Raw genomic sequence first — 17212 nt, forward strand, 5'->3', positions numbered from 1 at the left:
AAAAAATTTTGGGGGGGGGGGGGGGTTGAACCAGCAGATATCTTTCTTGATGAAAGTAGTTTAAAAAGTCTGCTCAGTCCTAAAACATATCCCTAGAATTATATGTCCATTACACAGAGAGGTCCAGAAGCAAACAACAACAAAAAGGCTTTCAGCATAAAAAGGTGAACATTGATGGGAAATGGAAGTCAAATGTGAGATGGACTACAAAAGAGAAACTAGTAAGGAAAGGACTTCAGACATCTCCTCAGCCATCACATAAATCAATGCCAATGCTGGAAACACAGGTCATTTAAAGCAGTCTTTGATGTTGGAACACCTTTTTACTTGTCAAGCAAGATGTGGGATTTTCACTTTTAGGGCAAGAATCCATTAATTCCACAAATGCTGGCAGCATGACACACTGATTACTATGGGAATTACTAGTGTGGGCCACTGCAAATGCGTAAAATACGGAAATACATGCACATACTTAACCACTATCAGATTTCCAAGATCATGCTTGCATTAATTCCAGACTTAAGCATTATTTGTTGCCAAAAAAAAACACCACATGCACTTCTTGAAGCAAACAATGTACATTTTTGCCCTGGTTTCCAGGCTTGTCTACCATCCTGTCTTCTATGTGCTCCTGGCCAGTAGTTTAGCATCACACAACCACCTTGAGAAGTAGTACAAGCTATGTATGACATGCTGAAAGTCATCCGCAGATCTCCACATTCAGGATTCCTCACAGCTAAACCAAACAGACAGTAGACTATTCAACACACTAGAACAGATAACCCAGGCCAGTATTATTTTGTCATCATAATTATTTATTATAGACTCCACAGGCCACACCAAAAGTCACTGTCCACATAAAGGCAGCTTGAAAGCTGTAAATAAAATTAACAGTGACAAAATGGTCATCGAATGCACTGCTAAGACATTACTTTATCCACTGAAAGATTTCACACACCAAAAAAATCATGCTCATAAACTTCATGCTAATATAATTTCAGGTTGTAGAATTTGGATTTCTTTGTACATGCTGGGTAAAGCCATATATCTGGGGATTTATTCTGCACAATTGATTCTGCTTCCAAGAGGGTATTTTGCAAAGCTGGACCACAACTCCTGACTGAGCTGTCTTTGTGTGATCTTGGACTGGCTTAGGACTTTGACTTTGTGACTTTCTGGCTTGTGGCTGACCCTTGGACCTCCTGACTATACTCTCTGCTTCACCCCTTCTGGTAATGACCCTCTGGCTTGTGGACTTCTGGGACTAAACGCTGGATTTCGTGTGAGTACCTGAATGTGTCTGGCTTGCCTGTCTGTTCCTGCTACAAGGCAACTTCCTATGCTACTTGGTAGACTGATTGCCTGTAGTTGATCTTTGTCTGTATGTATTCACCCACACTAGCCAAGCAGCATAGCCCTGGCTGAACCAGGCCCAGTTGGGTGGTAAGATACTTTACTTACCCCTGTACTCCCTTCCCCACTGTTTCCTCTATTCCCTTTTCCCAGCAGCTTCAATATACTCACCTTTTCTGGCTTCCTTCTGTCCTTCCCACCCATCAATTACCCTACTTTTTATCTGCCACCCTATCTTCAACTATCTTTATCACTTATTTACTTCATTTTTATCCTGCCTTTCTCCAGAATGGGGACCCAAAGCAGCTTACATCTCTCCCTGCTTCTCCATTTTACCCTCACAACATCTTTGTGAGGTAGGTTCAGGGCTCTAGTCGGGGGGGAGCTCTCAGGTATGGAGCTCCGGAAGAGAACCTCTAGGGGGCGGGGCGGTCACGTGGTGAAGCCCCGCCCCCTTCTTCACCCCGCCCTCTGCTTCGATCCTCATTCCGTTCGGGAATGAGGACGAAGCAGGAGGGTAAGTAGCCGGGCCTTCTGACACACTTCCGGTGATGTCAGGGGGTGTGGCCTTCTGTCACTTCCGGTAATGTCAGGGGGCGTGGCATATGCAAATAAGTTATGCTAATGAGTTATGCTAATGAGCTCCGGCAGCTCTTTTTCTACAACAAGACCCCTGGGTAGGTTAGATTGAGTGGGTGTGACTGGACCAAAATCACCCAGTGTATGTCTACAGCAGAGCAGGGATTTGAACCTGTCTCCCAGATCCTAGTCTGAAACTTTAACCACCACACCACATGGGCGTTCATGTGGTGGCTGCTGCTGAACAATAACAATCAGCAGAACCTGGGTGTGACACACAAGTCAGGTGGTAGCAAGTTGCCCAGTGGCTCCTGCCAGACCTAGCTCTGAGCAGTCGTCCATCAAAAGTCAAAAAAATCCTGGAAAGACACCCCCCCCCAATCTTTTACTGGCAGTTGTAGTTACCTAGCAGTGGTCATTGAGGACATTCATTCCTTAAAGCTACAGGTGCTACTTTTATAATTTGGATTTTTTAACACGTGTGTGTGTGTATGTGTGCGTGCGTGTGTGTGTGTGTGTGTGTGTAAAAAAGACTTCAGATTTTTCTTCAAATCTGGAGTGTCAGATTTAAGTATTCACAGATCTGGTCAAGATGAGAGCTACATTTATTGATTCTGCCCATGTTCCAATAAATTCAGTGTCCTACCTGATCTCATTAATCTCCTGTATCGCTCTTACTCTAGCAATCACCTTGTCAGAAAGGTCAAACTGAATGAGTTTAGCTAGCCCAATGTCACTCAGGGAACTCCGATTACATAGGGATTTGAATTTGGGTAGTCTTGTCCAACACCCCAGCCACAATGGAAATGTAATTCTAAACTGAGTTATCCCCTTCTAAATCCATTGAAATTAATGGGCTTAGAAGGTGCACCTCTGCTTAGGATGACACTTTGGGTCTCATGTGCAGCCCTGTGCAAATCAGAGGCTCAGCTACACAACTACCTAAGGCCACTGCATCAAGAATTTTAATATGACAGATGAAACATGAGCACAGAGATGTCCTTAAAAGTAACTCTTAAAGATATAAAGGTAACAATGGCTTCTCTCAGTCAGGGGTTTTAAAAACTAGCCTATCCATGGCCACGGGGCCAAGGCATGAATAAAGGACACACTTAACACAGCATGCCTGCACTAAGGCATAAACAGATGCGCTGCTACATTCTGAAAGTGCTGCCAGCTACAACAATGTTCTGCTTGTAAGCTGTGCTAAGAGGGAATTACAATAATTGAGCCTTTGGGTCATGAAGGGCTGAGCTGCTGTTGCAAAGTCATCACAAGATAAAGCCAAAGCCCTCATGGATTGCACAACTCTATCCAAAGCATATTTTTTCAGTCACAGTTAAGCCAGCAGTCTGGGACAGCTGTGAAAACGACACAGCTTGAAGCATCACCAAGGGTGCATACTCAAGATTATTTAATGCAGATCAGTAAGCCACATATTGGTACTCAAACTCAGGGTGAATAAAAAGTAGATGTTTCCTGTTTCTTTAATTCAGATGAGCGGGTGCACACACAGAACAGATTCTAAATTTGTTTTATACTGCTGCACATATGAAGTCATTATTCTGAATTCATTCAAAGATGAAAGCCTGAGGGCTGTGAAAGTATAAGGAGCCCAAACAGATCAAGAAGGGCTCTCATGCAACTAGATGGTCTAACATAGAAGCAGTACTGGTTCCGTCAAAGTCATGGTATGCAAATTAGGGGTAATTTCTGATTATTGTGGATTCTTTAGAGCGGGACAATCCCTCAGTGACAGAGCACCAACTTTGCATGCAGGAAGTCCCAAGTTCGATTCCTGGCAAACTATGAAGGGCCTCTCTTGAAGACCATATGAAAACTTTAAGTAAGGCTGTGATAGTCTGCACTTTTAAAAAGCTTAGAAGTGCTGTGTAAACAGATAGAGGACTATGAAGGGTTAAGTCTTCACACAGCTAGAGAGCCTTGAGTGACAGGCTGTTCCAAGAGATCTGATTGGTTGGCATCAGTTGAGCAGAGAAAGACTTCTTGAGCAGAAAAAGGCTGCGGTCACACACACTAAATAATCCACTTTCAAACCACTTTCAGTCCACTTTCCAACTGGATTTTGCCAGTTCACACAGTAAAAATCTAGTTTGAACGTGCACTGAAAGTGGATTACTTAGCGTGTGTGACTGCAGCCAAAGACTTCTGAACTGGATGCTGAGAATGCAGTCTGACTTCAGCCCTAGCTGAGAAGAGTCAAGTACTGACAGTTTCAGAATTCAACTCTGACTGTGAGCAGTTTAACACAGGCAGGAGAACTGGGGAAAGTTGGCAAGAAAGTTTGGGAAGTAGGCGAAGACTCCCGTTTGAGCCAAGGAAAGAGAGAAGAAAATTCCTTACCCAGTCAAACATTGAGTTAGCTCTCAAGATAGCAGAGATCCCTGGTGTGGTTTGAAACTGCCTTAAGAGACCGTAAGAGTTAGTTAAAAACTCAAGACGAGTACTGGTGTTTCAAGAGAAGGGGTTTGGGTAGTGGAAAGAGTCAAAAAAAAGAGTGCACCACCCTTCTGAAAACCAAAAGAGTCAGAGAATAGAGGAGCGTTTGGGGAAAACACTGCAACAAAAGCCTCTCAACATAAAGCTATAAGTCACTGTGAAGAGCTGAAGAAACTCTCATTAGCATGAAACGTAAGAACTAAAGTCTGTGCATGTAGTGGTTTTACCTCAAAAATTCTTAATCCCTGATTTCACCTGACCTTTCCCCTCTATGTTAAATAAAATATTTTGTCACTTTGAATTTCAAAACGCCTCAAGTGCCATTTAAGTTGTTTTAAGGTAAAGGGGGCTCCCAATCCTTCCTTCAGGTTCCTGGGCTGAGCCAACAGCCAAAATACTGTAGTGTGAAAAGGTGGGACAGCCAGAGTTCTTCAGCAAAGAAGAAAACACATTACTAGGGCAGCTCAGTCAGTAAAGGGAAAGAAAAACGGAGGGAAAATCTTGTGGAAAGTGGGAAGTGGAAGGGGGGCATCACAGCAGCAAAGTAGAACTGATACAACAGAACGAGAGTTAAAAGCCAGCACTCTGCCAATTGCAGTGGCTCAGGTTTGTTTCCAGGCTTGAAAGAACACCCACATTAATCTGAGTACCCACTGACTGATGTAGCTGGAGAGGAAAGGAAAGGAAAGCTGCAGGAAAGGAAGAGTAACCTCTGCCCCTGGACAATGAGAGGAGAGGGGATATATATATATATATATATATATGGGGGGGGGACCTTGGTCATCTGAAATCACTTTAAAAAGGCACCAACAAGAAGAGGAGCAGGGGTTTTTTACACCCCATGTTTCTTTATCCTAAGGAGTCTCAAAGCTGCTTACAATCCATGTCCCTTCCTCTCCCCACAACAGTCACTTTGTGACGTAGGTAGGGCTGAGAGAGTTCTGAGAGAACTGTGACTGGCCCAAGGTCACCCCAGCAGGCTTCATGGGGAGGAGTGGGGAATCAAACCTGGCTCTCCAGATTAGAGTCCCCCGCTCCTAACCACTGCACCATGCTGGCTCTCACCATGCTTGGCCAAGAAGAACCGAAAAGCAGGCCTCTGTTCCTTCATTCAATTCATAAATAATAATATTCCGGCTTTCCTTCATAAGATGAGTCTTAAATTTCCTGACATCCGGTATTCCTACGTAAGCAAGGAGAAGGCCAGTGAGCAACAAAATACAAGGAACTTAAAGAAACACTTGATTCCTTTATCTGTAACAGACTTCCACCATTCCCTAAGCAGCATTTAGAGCCACTTTCAATGTTTCTCAACACACACACCCCCGCCATAATTTTTTCTGTGAAAATGAAAGTAGTAACAAGGCTGACAGCAGGGAACTTGCTTAGCAGGAGCATCAAGTGAAGCAGTGACATGCCGAATGACCTCAGGGGTTAAAGATGCAATTTTCCATCTGGCTGCATCTGGCTTTTCTACATAAAATGTTGACAACACCTGCCAAAATCTGAGGAAGAGCTACCTCTGCTGCTCTCTGTGTATTTGCTGCAACCTGGGAAAGCCTATTAACTGCTTCTTCCTTTTATGATCTGCAGATTCATGCAATATGCCTCATCCACTCATAATTGCTGAACCACATACAAACAGCAAGTTTTATGTGGAATGTATATATGGGACTAATTAAAGCAATAGCTATTAGAAAATGACTGGGTGTGCAGTATTTGTTTTACGGTGCAACATATGCTGAATCTGATACTGCCAATGGGTGAAGGAGTCTTCAGCCTGAAAGGGATTATTCAGGGGGAAATTTTGTTTTCATATACTTTACTGCATCAAGCAAGTAGCCCAGGTCACTGAAAGGAACAGGGTTAGCCTTGCTGCCAGGGGTTAACTCGGCACAGGGAAGATTTTCCTGTACATACTGAAAAATAAGCATACAAAAGAGCTACACAGAAACTGTATATAGCGTTCAAGACTTCATTATCACAGGATCATTCATAATGATGCACAACAGGACTTCTGGTGTGTCTTGCACTGATGCCAAATACATCATGCAAGAAGCACCAACATCCCCACCACAGCTGTAATACTTGTACTTGACAATACACCAGATTAGGACTAATATAATTTTTAGACCAGCATTCACGTTCAGATTTAACTGGCTTTATCAGTAGCACTGACTTCCTCAAAGATGGAAGATATTTTGTTTTCAAAATGTATATAGATGTCAGCTTGAAATGCAATTTGATTATTGCAGATTTATTACATCTGTGTATGTAGGGGGAGATTTGTCCTAAGGTATTCATTTACCAGGATATTATAGCAATTAGGTTTGGAAAAGATTCTACTGCTGTCATGTTAGGGATATTAGATTAAACCAGAAAGAAGGGGGGAAACCTCGATTTGTTATGAATTTGTTGACAGTAGATAACAGTAGAATCTGTGTTATCTGGCACTTCGTTACTCAGACAACTCATGGAAGTCAAGTTAACAAATTCTCAGATAGAACCATATCCAGGGCAGAAGGCCCATTCCCACATTTACCAATCACGGGGTGGGGTGGGGTGTCCACCAGTGTTCCCTCTAAGCTGAGTTAGTGTGAGCTAGCTCACAGTTTTTTAGCCTCCGGCTCACACATTTTTGTCTGAGCTCAGGAAGGAGGGCTCCAGAGCAAACTAACTTACACAGCAGCCAAATCGCTTGCTCACAAGTTTAACGCCAGTAGCTCACAAAGTAGAATTTGTGCTCACAAGACTCCACAGTTTAGAGGGAACATTGGTGTCCACTGCCCACTACTACTGACCTGCTCTCTCAAGTTGTTGTTGAATCTCCTGCCAAAGGCAAGTAATAAGCTGGGCCTTTTCCAGTGGTGGGCCCGGGTTGCTACCAGACTCCCCTCACTAAGCTGATGCCAGTGTTTTAATTGTCTACTTTATTCTGCATACAGAGAAAGATTCTGCAACCGTTAGCTCTGTTATCCAGCAGCCACCATTTCCCATGAGTGCCAAGCAACAGAGCTTGTACTGTAATTGTTTGAGCAAGCCACAGGAAGACAAGAATACCAACTGACTGCAAAGAATATATAAAATCATGTAGATACGTTGGAGATAAAAATTTAACTTTGACATACTAGAACAAGATAGGGATCTATTGATAGGAATAAGGTTATACAACTGGGAAATCACCCTCAGTATAGGCACACTGTGAATTAAATGCATTCTGAAAAGTACGTACTTGGGTTTTTCAGGCATGGAGTGGAGAGCACTGAGGGAACACTGATTAATCACTGGGACTCCTTGACCAGCTATCCAATGGCCAAACACTGGGCAAGGTTTATGCAAGGGATACTTGTGGAACGTAATCTGGCATTTGGCATACAAATGCCACGCCTTTCAACTGACAACTGTCACTTGAACAGGAAAAACCCCTTTCCAGGCCTCATGCCTACAGCAGTGTATTTCAAGACCAAGAGAGTGCTTGCAAAAAACTCCAGGTTCTATTCCTACTATTCTTCTGCTCTGCTCATTTAATGGTGGTGCATTCCATTACACAAGGCATGTCTCACCAACAGAAAATGCTCCTCTGTCACTGGGACATACATCCCTTAAGTGAGCAGTAGGATACAGTCCTCCGTGAAGACTTTCCCCCAAGCCTGTGTTTTACTCTGGTCTTAGTACAGTTTGCCTCCATTTTTTGCATATAGATTTTGATTTAAGAATACCGTCTTCAAAATTAGGGGCCTCGAACTAAAATAAACATACTGGAATAAAAGCTCTGAGTGTCCTGCAGTGTCAGAATTCAGGATTCTTTGATGCAACGTATGAAACTGTGGCTTCTAAGCCAAAGGGCAAATGGGTTTTAGTCATGCTAACAGTACGCAGCCATAATACACCATGCCTCAGCCATTTCTTTTATTCTGAAACGTGATGATTGCAGGACACTAAACTTCTGATTCTATACTTTCTGTGCCTTGAGCACACCAATATACCAAACAGTTTCTGTTTTAGTCCTCCAGGAATACTATGGGTGGCAATCATAGTAAGGAATGAATTGATAAGGTTATTTCATTTCAGTAATGTGGTTGCTGGACAAAACATGCCAAAATTGTTTTCATTGAAAGAGCTAGATATTTAGAACTTACTTAGCTTTTTGGATCCAAATGCAATAATCTGTGATATAGAGATCGTTGAGAATATATGAAGGATCATTTTCTCGAAAAATCTTGTGAATATCTAACAGACACTTCAAAACTGCACTTTTACCTGTAAGAGAAGGGAAAACTTTTCAGTTTTACACAAATTTCCCTATAACTTTCCTATCTATATGAACAGGTGAGTGAAGTTTGCAGAATGCCTTATTAATGGCATGTTGCTAAACTGCCAGAATGCTAAAAAGGAGAAAATATTGTCTTTTGGATTTATCCGCAATTGATAATTCCAGTTCCTACAAATTATATATATGCAAATCCTCTCGAGATGCCTCCAGATGCAGAATGTGAATGAAACTGGCATGTCATACCATACCTGCCAAATCAAGACATGTGCTACCATGTGAAGAGCAGAGATTCAGTTCACACAAATTTTTGAGTTCTCTGAAGTCCACAGCAATACAAACTAATGGGCAGAATCTGAAACTCTTAGTCTTTCAGTAACTGATTCTGGACTGCATCCAGACATAATTTGCAAGCAATACAATCTTCACAATGGAGACCTTTGAAAATGCACACAACTCCATCCAGGTGACTTACGAACACTTTTACGCTGAGTTCATCCTAGAATGATTGTACCACACCAGGTTTGAGACAGAACAGATCGAGGATAGGGGAATGCCTGCAAAGTGAACAATTAGAGACAGATGATGTCTATGTTCCAAAAAAACACCTTGCAGTTTGGAAGCCAAGGTGAAGAAAAGCCTCCATCTGAATGATTAAGAAAGGTGGCAGTATTCTGAAGGATATATCTTTTGACTATATGACATGACTTTAGGTTCATGTGACTAATGTTGTCCCAGGTTACACTGACACTTACCAATGTTGACCAAAGGTGTCTCAGAGCGGCTTACAAACTCCTTTCCCTTCCCCTCTTCACAACAGACACCCTGTGAGGTAGGTGGGGCTGAGAGAGCTCTGACAGAAACTGCACTTTTTCAAGAACAGCTCTTATCAGAACTACGGCTTGCCCAAGGTCATCCAGCCAGGTGCAACTGGATGGAATTGTGTGCATTTTCTGCTTCAAACCTCCCCCCTAATTTCTCCACCTGCAATAAAATACAATAAGCTAGTGCCTTAGTACATCCTAAACATTTATTATAATCAAGAGATCAGTCAACAACAATTTAACAGCACAGTGCCTTAATAATCCATCTCATTTAGAACCCTTGGGTTTGTGTCTCCCTGCTTCCTACTGTGTGTCCCCCCACCCCCAACCTCACTGCACACTAGAGTGATAAAAGACAGAAATTAACACGCTTAGGTCAAGATACAGCAGGAAGCTACACTCTCAATGATACTGAGTATATCTGTAATTATTTGAATAAAATCAATACTTTTACCTTTTTGTAAACATACCAAAAAATAAAATGTTGTCTATTGCAATGTTGTTATACAAGCTGGATGCAAAGACTCATTCCTTCATGTTTTCAAATAAAGGATTCTTTAAATCCAGCCTGATGCATTTTACATTCTTAAAGTAGTAAAATGTATAAAGATCTGATAGCAGAATTTTCCCACCCCTACTAACGACAGGAAGAAAAAAGTTCCCTGTAACTTCATAATTTCAGGAACCTCTGCATGTCTATCACCAGGCAAGCCACTATTCTCTCTTCCTCCACCCCATATAAAATCAGGGATCAGGACCCTACAACCAATTTACAAACAGGTCAACAGCTTTCACCCTCTTAAAGTACACTAACTGTTGTGTTTCTGGCTGCTGCGAGAAGTGCCATCTTTCTCCAAGGCAATTGTGAAGACACAACAGAACTCCTACAACACAGTTGTGCCCCATGTGTGGCTCGGCTTGTTCTGAGCAGGGATACTAACCCATATTACAAGATTACATGCAGACGTGTCTCATTTTTCAGTAATAATTCCAAACCCTGAAGCACACCACATTACAATTTCCAATGAGCCTCTTTTATTTAGTAAAATGTTTACAGATTGCCTCTCTTAAAGACTGCAAGCAATACACAGTTTGTAAGTGGTACACAGGGAAGAGATAATACAAGTCAACAAAAACAACAAAACATGCCGCAACTGCAACCTGACCAGAAAGAGCCATCAGAAACCCCAAAAGGCCCTTCAGAGAGGAACAGCTTCACAGCCCTCCTTGAACAGACAGGGCAGAAGCAGTCTGTCCTCCCAGGGGAAGCCTCTCCCAGAGCATCACAATGATGAAGCAATGCTGAGGAATGGGCTGATCCTGTATGTACCTGCCTGATCAACAGGGCTGGCAGGAAAAGTTGCGGGGAGGAGCATAAGTGATGGATGGGTGAGTGAGCGAGCTAGGGTTACCAGCCTCCAAATGGGGCCTGGAGTTCTGCCAGAATAACAACTGATCTCCAGGCTACAGAGATTATTTCCCTTAGAGACAATGGCAGTTTCAGAGGGCAGACCCTATGGCACCATATTCCTGAATTGGTCCCCTCACAAACTATGCCCTTCAAACACTCCGCCCCGAAATCTCCCAAGAATTTCCCACCCTAGAGTTGGTAACCCTAAGCAAGGAAAGAGAGACATCCTGCTGGTGGGGGCATAAGGCGTTTTTAAATTGGGTTTTAATGTTTATTGTTTTATCCAATTGTTTTTATATTGTTGTTACTTGCCTTTGGTTCTTAAGATACTAAGGAGAAAGGCAGGTATATAAATATTATAAATAAATACTCAGGCGTTTGGTAGTTGCATGGAGAGGCATAACAGACATTTGGGGGAGAGGGTGAGGATCAAGAATATGCCACAGGGTTTTATGTTGTCTCCTTCATTTCTTGCTCCACAGAAAACCATACGCTGCAACTATGGTTTGCCAAGGAAGAGGAAGTGAATCAGAGCATGTAAAGGAAGAGAAGGTAGTGTGGAAGCCCAAGGATCAAGCAGCACAAACGGTCAATCCACGGTTTGGCCATTACCTATGAACCAAACTTTCATCTCGTGTGTTTGTTTTTTAAAGGAAGTTTAGATTTTGGATTACCTAGCGAGATAAGAAGAGATATACCATTTCCTGTAATGTAACAATGAGACTGTAATTTGTCAGATTACTGCTATTGCTGGCAGAATGCCATCTCAAAGCGATGTTGGCAGAAAAATGGAACACTTTTAAAGTGAAAAGGTCCAGTTTCAGAGATACATTAGGCAGATTTTTAAAAGCCAAGTTCTCTGTTCAAACCCCTTCAGAAAACCTGATTGGGATATCTAGTTGATTTTTTTCTTTTGTGAAAACCAGCATCCAGGTCACTATTTCCTAAAAAACCTGTTGTTCATGGAGAACACACAAACATGTGATTTATCAACATGTCAATGTAAGAAAAAGAGTAAAAAGGGAATAGCAACTTCTAAAGATTCTAGGTTCTTCCCCATTGCCCCATGCCTGAGCATGGTGACAATATGAAATTGTAAGCGATAGATCAAAAGTTTCAAGTATGCAACTCAAAACTCCCCCTGCTGTTCAAGATTTTGAGTTAAGTGTTGCTGGCTGGTCACAGAACTGAAAAGGTACAGAGCTTGCAGAGAAGGAATGCACTACAGAAAACTGAACATGGCTTACTCTTAAGTCAGTGATAGAAAATGTGCAAGAAACTGCAACCTAGACCATGGAAGAATTATTAAACAAATGTCTGCCTTCAGCACGGTGGGGTTTTTTTTTGGGGGGGGGGGGTGGAAAGAAAAGACAGGATGTACAAAAAACACCCATAATTGTTCTTTGCCTCAATTTGTTGTACTTATTTTCTTTCCCTTTGTTGAACAAAGTTTTACTACAAAGTACAACTGCAGAGATCATCACTGTTTATTTCAGATGGGCTCTCAATTAAGTAAACTCTTAAACGTGAAAGACTTTCAGAGAAAAATGAAAAATAAGTATTCTCCTAAGAACAGTTGCTACAATCTAAGAAAGGAAAAATTACAAGAATAGCTGAACCAACACTGGTATCTGAAAACATGGATTTGAGTTCTACTCTTTTCTTCTGAGTTTGAAATTTCACTTATATCTCCCTAACCACTTCAGATGTAGGCCCAATCCAGATAACATTTGCCAAGATTGGGTCTCATTACACTGAACACGATGTTACAATTAGGGGTGTGCAAAAAAAACCCAGTATTTTTTGGGTACAGGTATACTGAATTCAAAAAATATTGGTATTTCCCAACATTCCTGAATCCCAATACCAGTATGGTATTCAGATTTGGTAAATATTTATGAAACCTGATTTTTTTCCAGCTCCATTATACCCTATGGCGACAATTATAGTCAATGATCTCCATAGGGTATAATGGAGAATTGATCCAGGGGTATCTGGGGCTCGGGTGGGGGGTTGTTTTCTGAGGTAGAGGCACCAAATTTGCAGAATAGCTGTTAGTGCTTCTCAAACCCCCTCCCAAGTTTAAAAAAGATTGGACTAGGGGGTCCAATCCTATGGGTCCCAGAAGAAGGCGCCCCATCCTCCATTGTTTCCAATGAAGAAAAAAGGCATTTAAAGAGATCACAGTCCCTTTAAACACCTTCAAGTAGTGAATTCACCCAGAGGGCATTTAAAGGGACTGCAAGCCCTTTAAACTCCTTCGGACATCACTCACACAGCTTGGAGAAGACATTTAAAGAGACCACCATCCTGTTAAATGCCCTTTAAAGTTTGGCTAGCCAGCGGCCCCAAAAATGCCAAATATTTTTGGGATTTGGGGGGCTTGGCCATTTGGATACTGAAATGCAGCCCCAATATAAAACTGGCATGAAAAATACTGGTAAGGTATTTTTCGGGTATTTTTTCAGCTTGGTTTATGCCAAATGCATGCCTCTAGTCACAACTAAGGGCCAGACCAAACATGACAATCTTCAGATGGGTTGTGTTTATGTTTAAATTTGGAAAACAGGCAGGGGGCCCTCTGAACTTGATCCCCCTTCTTCCTGTTCTCCACAGTTGCCATTTCTCTGCTATAAAACAGCTTTCTCTAATGGGACGAATAAAAAAATTGGGAGAGCAATTTAAATCAAAAACTGGTACGCGGAGGAAAGGAAAAGATGCTGCTGTTCAAAGCACATAAAATAAGTTGCAGAACTGGATCTCCAATGTTAAATGCTGCTTGTCCTTAACGTTATTTGTGCTGTTTCTGCTGTCTTAAGAATCTAGTATATTTTCCCCCCTGCAGGTATCAGCCAGTTTGTTCTTGTCCCATGCTGCAGCAGGGGTGCACAGGACAAGAGGAAGTGAGAGGGCGAGGGCTTTGTCTCCCCCCCCCCACCAGCCTTTGTGCCAGGCTGTTGCAGTGCCCAGGAGGAAAGCAACCCTGCTATCTTGTCCAGCTGAGGGCTTCTGTGTCCTCCTCACAGGCCTGAAGGGTTGGGAAAGTGGGCAATGTCCAAGGCATGAAGCATCTTAGTTTCAGTCATGTAGCAAAGACCTTTGTGCTGCGGCTGCAGCTGCTGCCCAAATAAGATCTGCACCGTTACTCAGATCCAATGGCCCTATCTGCCTCTGCCCACTTTCTAAAAATACTTGGCAGGCCCCAGGAAAGGTGCCAGCACACACTATTCTGGGGATTCCTGTTATAGGCAAACCTTTTGTATTTAGGTATCTGTATTTAGTTATACTCTGCTTTTCTCCCCAGTAGGGGCTCAAAGCTGATTACGACATTGTTCTCTCCGCCTCCATTTTCTTATAACAGTAATCCTGTGAAGGCAGGTTAGGCTGAGTGTATGTAACTGGCCCAAAGTCTCCCAGCAAACTTCCATGGCAGACCGGGGATTCAAAATGGAGTTGTCCCAGGTTCTAGTCCAACACTGTATCCACTACACTACCCATGCACCCTTCCCATCAGTGTCGTCTCAATTGTTTAGGTTTATGGACAACATACATTTGTATTAAAAGTCTTGGTGTCCTTTTGATCAGAATAACGTAACCAAAAAAACAAATGTACTGGGGACAGATTGGAAATGTAGCACTTCTTTCCTTATGTTCTATTGGATCTGATTTTAAAAGGCAACAGGCACAAACTTTATTGACTTTTCTAAGCATTTGACTGAGTCCATAAAACTTATTAATTAGTCAGACAGAACTGAGGGATTATTTGAAAGCAGATGATACATCACAAGTAGCTCAGATACATTTGTGTGAAGGCGTTTCGTTTGCTTCTCACATCAGGTCTAGCTCATGGTTTTTAAGACTGTTTAGTAGGAGAAGATATATGGCACATGATCAGACAGCTAGGTTCATTGGTGGAGTTTCTCTATTTATCAACAGGTACATTAAAAAACCATCTTGGGCTCCGGTCACACGGGCAGGAAAATGCGGGGGGGAAGCATGGCTGTTAGCCCCAGGGCAAAATAATGCGCGGTTACGCGATCAGACGTCCCGTGGAGGTCCTGTAGAGGTCCCGTGTATAGGGGGGAGGTGCCAATCACACGACCATCCTGCAGCGCGGCAAAGAAGTGGCTGAAATGGACTACATGTCCCAGAAGGTCACTCAGTGGGAGGAGAAGGGAGAAACGGACGTGGCCAAGGGGTGGGGAAGAGGGAGCTTGAGTCCTTGGTGTGACGGAAACCAACATTGGTGGTAAGGCGGGGGCGCATCTAGCTTTCTGCGACCTGAGACTGCTGGCCGGGAGGAAGGGAAGCAGCAGAGGTTCCCGTTGCCGCCGCCTGGGGATGGCAGGAGACACTGCCGCCGGTTGCTGAGGGCAGGAGCCTGGGACGTGTACGCGACCGGATACCGACACGACCTTCTTATCTGCTGCCGTGGTGTGCTTCGAGAGAGAGAGAACGAGGCAAAAAGATGGAATTAAAATGAACACAGGCTGACAGCTTTGTTTGTGGAAGGGCTTGACGGGCACAGAGAGAGGGGCGGGGGGGAGGCTCTGACAACCGTCTTGCCTCTCCTCCGCTTGGCAACTGGAGCTCCGTGAAGCGGGCGCTGACAGGCAGAGTAAACTGCTGTTGCCTTCTAACGCCTGACAATGAAACTGAAAGGCAGGTTCCCCCCGGGGGGGGGTCACCGCTCTGGGCGACTCTGAGCTCCCTTCTGTGCGGCTCCTGGGGACGGTTGGACAAGCAGTCGCCTCTTCGCCTTCCTCCAGGGCAAACGGTTTTTCCCCCCCTGTACACTGAGTATGCGGATGCTCCGTTGGGTGCTTGTGCGCATCCATGGAGACTTGGGGGGGGGAAGCTTTTTGCGAGGGGACATGGGTGGGCGCCGGATGCCACGAGATTCCACCGAAAACGCGATCACTCGCACACCCTTGCCCCGCGGTTTCCGGAAACTAGTACCTCCGAGGTACTAGTTTTTTGCCACGCGTCTTTGGCGGGAAGCCTCGGTTGAGCCAGGGGAGCGCTACGCTTCCCAGATGTGCCAGTGAGATCGCGACCGGAAACTCTGCCTATCTTCCGTCTCTCTAGCGTGGCTAATGTTCCGTGTGACCGCAGCCTAAGTTTCAAAAAAAGCAGTTTAGAGGGTTGGCATAAAAGCTACTGTGAAATGGAAGCTGCCTCCTGTGTGTATACTGTTTTTACCACAACTTTGCCATTCAAACTGAAGATTGCAGATATCACTGACTGTCAACACTGGATAGCTCATGAGCAGTGTAGCTCAAATTACCATTCTAAGGTCAGACATCAACAATATACAAAGAAAGTTCTGTGGCAGCATAGGCCAGAGGAATCTACTTTAAGAATTCTTGGATTAAGGTTTGTGGGGTTTTTTTTAGGATGGCATAAAATGGAACAAACTTAAAACCACACTACAGAAGACTGTGTGCAGATAGGCAAGAATCACACATACGCTTAAGCCATACAATTCTACCAAAAGAACTCACATAACTGAAGACAAAAGACTGATTTTAGCATCTGGCCATGGTTGGTACATCCTCACAAAAGCTGCTCTGGTAAAAACTGTGTCTAGGTAGATCCTCTGGTGAAGACCTGGAGAGTGGGCATTTGCTAAAGGAATACGGAAGGCTAGAAAGCACCCTCACATCCTTACCCTTGGCCAGTCCACTGCAAATTACAATAAGTTTTCATTTGTGTATCAGTATATCTGTAAGACAGCAGCTTGCCTCAGTAAAAAAGCAGGACAATGGAAGTAGTACAGATTTAAAGTGGTTACCAAGGTCAAGCAAAGCCTGTGAATTGCTTCTCAAGTAGCTAGTTAAGGCACTTGTCATCTTTTTAAAATCTAACATGACTAATAGACAACTTGGATGCTGTAAGGTGTCTTAATTTGTATCAATGCAAATTAAGGTTAAAACAAGGGAAAAAATCCTATTTAAATCAAGCGTCCCATTTTGTAATTCGCTTATTTCCTGGACATGCAGTCTAAATGGTTCATGTCACAATTATACAAATATATTTCAAAATACAAGTGATGTCTTTTGCACTACAGGACTTTAGATTCAAGGGAGCAGATGTAAAATTAATTTCTCCACTCACATGCATAAAATAGTTTTCCTTAAGGACCAAGTGCTCTGAACTTTCCTACTGGGCACAGTGATGTTTCTCCATGAAAATAAGTGCCCATGCTGTTTATGAATATTTATGACTTTAAGAAGTAATTTAAGAAATTATCACACTGCAGACCTCAGCTATTTGGAAAGAGCATGAGAGTAGCATGAGATCACCAGAGTGAAT

At 43.2% G+C, this 17212-nt stretch overlaps 1 protein-coding gene across 1 annotated transcript in view; it reads right to left on the reverse strand.

Moving 5' to 3' along the window:
• The window catches only part of SHQ1 (SHQ1, H/ACA ribonucleoprotein assembly factor), a 103676-nt gene that overhangs the window by 41884 nt on the left and 44580 nt on the right, over positions 1-17212 (reverse strand). Inside the window, exon 10 of the mRNA XM_015429517.1 lies at positions 8532-8652. Coding sequence (XP_015285003.1) covers positions 8532-8652 — 121 coding nt within the window. The remainder of the gene's footprint in view (positions 1-8531; positions 8653-17212) is intronic.

This window comes from Gekko japonicus, unplaced genomic scaffold (genome assembly GCF_001447785.1).
Source record: "Gekko japonicus isolate JY-2015 unplaced genomic scaffold, Gekko_japonicus_V1.1 scaffold852, whole genome shotgun sequence".
Classification (NCBI taxonomy): Eukaryota; Metazoa; Chordata; class Lepidosauria; order Squamata; family Gekkonidae; genus Gekko; species Gekko japonicus.